Source organism: Balaenoptera musculus, chromosome 15 (genome assembly GCF_009873245.2).
Source record: "Balaenoptera musculus isolate JJ_BM4_2016_0621 chromosome 15, mBalMus1.pri.v3, whole genome shotgun sequence".
Lineage (NCBI taxonomy): Eukaryota > Metazoa > Chordata > Mammalia > Artiodactyla > Balaenopteridae > Balaenoptera > Balaenoptera musculus.
Window position 1 is genome coordinate 44116217 of NC_045799.1, and position 4691 is coordinate 44120907.

Sequence of the window (4691 nt, forward strand, 5' to 3'; positions counted from 1 at the left end):
TGGAAACCCACCTTTTTCTCTGTCCCCAGGCATGGTATTCTTACTCTTTCTCTGATCCAGAGTGGCCACCAGAAACCATTCTCAAGCCCCCAGCCCCCAGCCCACACAAGTGACTGACTTCTCATTGTGACTCTGCTGTGGCCACTCCCGGGGACCCTGAACTGTGCTACTCAACGTGTGGACCAGAGGCAGGGACAGCACCGTCCCCTGGGAACCGACTAAGAGGCACATTCTCCGGGCCTGCACAGACCTGCTGGGTCAGGATCGTGAGGGAGGGCAAGGCCCAGGGTTGGGGACATCCACAGGCCTCCGGGGGATGCTGGGCCCCTCGGAAGTGCTCCAGGTGCTGCGGACAGAGGCTAAAGGCCTGTTTCGGGGGCACAGAGGCAAAGTCTTGTCTGGAAAGAGTGTGTGTGTCATCGTCCCAGGGCTGGTCTGTGCCCCAGGAAGGGGAGGCTGTGACGATCTCTTCCTCGGACGCAGACCCGGCACACAGGAGTTGTGTGCCCGCTGAGCTGTGGCCCCGAGGCGCCGAGACACTGGCGTCTCCTGCGGACTCAGCTCAGCCTCCTGAGCGCCTTGGCTTCCTCCCCTCTCTCTGCTTCCCCGTCACTCACTCTGCCTCCTCCGGCGACACCCCGACAAGGGGGCACCCGGGCCCAGGGTGTGTCAGTGACCACCCTCCGGTCACACCTCTGGAGGGAGGGCGTGTCCGTCAGCCAGCCAGGCCCCAGGCTGAGAAGCCGGGGCGGAGGGGTTGTGTCACGGGAGACGCAGGGATTTGGCGGGAAGCTCCTGCTTCTGGGACCTGCAAGTCCTCTCCCCTGGCACCCGCCCAGGGGCCTGGGCGCCTGTGTTCCAGACCTCGAGGGGGCTGGGGGCCACGGGGGACGAGGACACACCCGCACTTGTCAAGACCTCGGCCCTCTGCTGCTTTCTTAGCGTGAATACACTTCACCTCTGGGCAGGCCGCCTTCTGTCACCCACAAAGCTGGCTCTGGGCCACTCATCCTCTTTGGCTCTGTCCCTCCTCTCCTCGCTGACCCTCACCTACTGCTGTGTCCAGAGACCCCCTTCCAATTCAACCCCTTGCAATTGTGTCCTTGATTCAGCGCCCGAAACTGGGACAAAAATCAGCCTCCCCTCCCACTGAGGTGCCGAGGGGGGTGTATGGCTGGGCCTCAGCTGCAGGGGTCCCTCCTCCACAGCTGGTCCTTCCCGACCGACCCTGCCTGGGTCTCGCTTCTCTTTCCTGAACAGGAGGCAATTTTATCAGCTTTGGATGGAGGAGTCAAGGTCACAAGAGGGAAGGGACAGGGTGTGACGCCAGAGGGGAGGACCAGGGCCAGGAGTATGTCCCGGAGCAGATGAACTGGCCCAATGCTCAGGGAGGCTGGGTGGGAGCTGGTGCGGGGAAGGGCGAAACCTGGGTGCCCGGGCGCCCATAGCCATGCTGTGTCAGCAGTGGAGGTGCAGGTGGGCTCAGCCCTGGGCCCTGCTCCTGCTTCTCCCATGACGGATACATCTGCCCAGCCCTGTTCTGGGAGATCTGCGCAGGGTCTCCATATCATTGGCATCACCAGCACCTCTCAACTTTGATAATCTGGTGGTCCCTGGGTTTAGAGAAAATGCAGCCTCCCTATCCAAAAGTCCAGAGACCCTGGGGCTGCATGTTTCTAAGAGGCTCCAGGAGACACTGCAGCTTCTGGTGAGTGAGCCCACCTTGAGTGGAGGCTGGAACCCCTCCTACATTCTGCCCCGCCCCAAACATCCTGGACCAGTGGGTGTGTGTGAGCAAGACCCCAGGGCCAGTGCTGAGGGGCCTGAGGCCCTGTCTGGGTCCATCCTGCACTGAGGGTTCCCTGCCAGGCTGTACTGATGCCCCTCTGAGGACGACGGTCATCCCTTGAGCCCAGAGACACAGCTCAGATGCACCTGTGCCCCTAGCTTGTGCCACCTGTGGCTGGCTCAGGTGTCCAAGGGAGAGAGACCCACCCCCTGGGCCCAGCCGGCTGCCCTGCTGGCAGGACGGCCTCCGCTGCCCAGCACCCTACCTCTGGAACCAGGTGGCACAAAGCTGCTTGCAATTCTGACATTTAATGACCAATTCTACGGGAGGAAATGACAGGGAGGAATGTCCACATTGCCCGGATGTGACACCCAGACACCTGCTCATACAGAGGACAGAACCAGAGCTGCTCAGCCACTGAAGGGCCACAACAGGGCATCACTGGTGCCCAGGAGGAGGACAGCGGAGCCCAAGCTGGTGTGTGGTCTCAGTCAGGGGAGCCCTCCGAGCAGGTGTTGTTCAGGAGTTGAAACTTTGTTCTCCAGGGTTCAGTGTCGATTGTAAAGAAGCAGGTGATGGTCTGCGGGACAAAGCACAGGGACAGAGTGGGGGGACGGGCTTTGGGAAGCGTGTGGCTCCAGCTCTAAAGCCAGCATCCCCCCAACCTTGCCTTCCTGGGGTGGGCAGATGGGGGTGCAGGCTCTGGCCCTCAGTCCTGGATCTTCCTGACCTGGGACTCTCTCCTGACCCCAGAGGCACCTGGGTCATTCTCCCCTCTCCAGCTCTGTGGTCTCCAGGGACCCCTCCCCCAGGATGTCCCAGTGTGACTCATGCCCCCAGTGTCCCAGCAGGGCCTCTGATCCAACTCGGGTTTGTCCCGGGGCGGGACTCACCCCCTTTATCACCAGGGCAGGGCCTGGGAGGGAGGGCAGTGGGGCTCCTCAGCCTCCACCCCTCGGGCTCTGGGTCAGTGGCAGGGCGACCCGAGAGGGGGCTACTCAGCCAAGGTGATGTTGCCCCCCCCGCACTTCTCCTGAAGGCAAGGAAGGGAGGTGGGTGAACACCAGGGAGGGGACATTCCCGTCTCTGGCCCAGGTGACCTGGACCCAAGTGGTCAGGAGCAATCCGACCCCAGTGTGACCTGGGGTGCAGCGGCTAGAATGGGGCCAGTGAGCAGACAGGCCAGGGACGTACAAGTGACCCGGGGCTGGCCTGCCTGGCTGGGTTCTGTCCTGCAAATGCCCCCTCCGTGTCCCTTGGAATGACATTACCATCACTCCCCACACCCCCTGCTCCGAGGCAACGTCCACGGCCGTGTAACCTGAGGGCCACTGTCGCATGTCTTACATTGTTCCCGTCTGGACTTGCTTGAAACGGACAGTTGTCAATGTCTTCGTCAAATTTCCCACACCTGGTTCGGCCGAGCTGCAGCTCCGTGGAGAACACGATGCCATTTGCCTGCGTTCGTACAGACCTTGAAGTGGACGCATTCCCTGCCCCTCCCACACACACACACACACACACACGAGAACACAAGCACACAGGCACACTCACAGGATTGGGACAATGGTTCTATGAAACATCACCCCTTCTCACTAAGTGCGCTCTGAAGGTTTCTGTCCTCTTCTCCACTCCCTGGTCCTTCAACCTTGCAGTGTCTTCTGGCTCCACCCTGGCCTTTATTCCCAACTCCCAGAGTCAGTCTTGGACTCCAGGCCAAGGACCGTAGACAGAGGCCCAGCTGGAGGGCGCAGGGCAGCAGGACCAGCCAGGACCAGCTCCAGTGCCCACGGAGTGAAGCCCAGCAGCGTGGAGGGCCCTCTGCCTGCCTTCTATCACTCCATCCAGAGGTGCAGAGGGAGTGACGCCCCAGCGCCCCACCACACACAAGCACTCAGACAAAGCACACATACACAACCACACACGCGCACACACAGGACCAGAAGTGCTCCTCCTGCAGAATGTTCTCGGGGTTTGGGTCTGCAGCCCACATGAAAATCGCACTCCTGGTTGCATTCTGTAGAGATTGCGTTGCTAGGGGAACATTTTAGGATTAAGAATGCCATCTGGGAAGAGTGTAAGTCACACTCGGTCCACGTAGGTGGGGACCCAGAGGGAGCCCAGAACACGTGGAGTCAGAGGAGAGGCTGTGAGTGCCCAGGGGCTCCTCAGGACCAGGGGGGCCTGTGACTCCCAAGCCGCTCTCCTCCTCCCTCTGTGAGTGTCTCTGTGTATCTCTCTCTCTCTGTTTTTCCTAAATTAACCTATTTTAATGTTATTTCCATGAAATCTTTTCTAAATCTCTCTAATCCAGTATTTTCTGTCTGGCTCTTTTTTTTGCTAAATAGTTTCATCCCCTCTTAGTCCATATTTGGTCATTCTTCATTAAACAAGGTCAAAAATGACAAAAACTAAAAACACACCTTACATGTGAGTAGACTGACAGTTTCAAAAATTCCCAAGTTATTTTTTTTATAAAACCTGAAACTAACCAAATAGAGTTTATGCCTCTATATTATGGGTTTCAAATGCTGATAGAGATCCCTTGATGACACCACCCTCCCGACCCTCATTAACAGCAGGTGTGGGCCAGTGGGGGAGGGGGGAGGATGTGGTACCTACCGGCTCCTTCCACGACCTCAGGATGCGCACCACCTTGTAGGCATTCCTGTCCTGGCTCCTCTGGTTGAATACGTGTACGGCGTACTCCACGGTGGCAGGGAAGTAAAGCTCCAAGGTTGCTTGGTCTTCACCATTCCCTTCCCCTTGGGGTTGCCAGCCATGAGTCACCAGGAGCTGGGGACCTAAGAGAAGCAGGAGCAGGGCGCAGGGCTGAGCCCACCTGCACCTCCACTGCTGACACAGCATGGCTGTGGGCACCCGGACGCCCAGGCTTCGCCCT

The 4691-nt window shown here is 59.1% G+C and overlaps 1 protein-coding gene across 2 annotated transcripts; it reads right to left on the reverse strand.

Annotated features, from left to right (window-relative positions):
- Positions 1–2269: 2269 nt before the first annotated feature.
- On the reverse strand, positions 2270–4691 carry LOC118881941 (cystatin-9-like). 2 transcript variants are annotated; one of them, XM_036827336.1, is made up of 3 exons: positions 4412–4691; positions 3137–3214; positions 2270–2369 (listed from the first exon to the last, which is right to left on the reverse strand). In XM_036827336.1, exons 1-3 carry the CDS (start codon positions 4655–4657, stop codon positions 2277–2279), a joined length of 417 nt encoding a protein of 138 aa, XP_036683231.1. In that variant the 5' UTR covers positions 4658–4691; the 3' UTR covers positions 2270–2276. The 2 variants fall into 2 exon arrangements, with proteins under 2 accessions (XP_036683231.1, XP_036683230.1); XM_036827335.1 differs by having other exon boundaries at positions 3137–3247.

Excerpts from the sequence above, each read along its gene's own strand:
- LOC118881941 (XM_036827335.1), bottom strand. The coding sequence starts at position 4,657 with ATGCTGTGTCAGCAGTGGAGGTGCAGGTGGGCTCAGCCCTGCGCCCTG. Across the intron at positions 3,248-4,411 it reads TGAGGTCGTGGAAGGAGCCG|GCAAATGGCATCGTGTTCTC; the intron begins GTAGGTACCACA and ends GTACGAACGCAG. Across the intron at positions 2,370-3,136 it reads CAAGTCCAGACGGGAACAAT|ACCATCACCTGCTTCTTTAC; the intron begins GTAAGACATGCG and ends TTTGTCCCGCAG.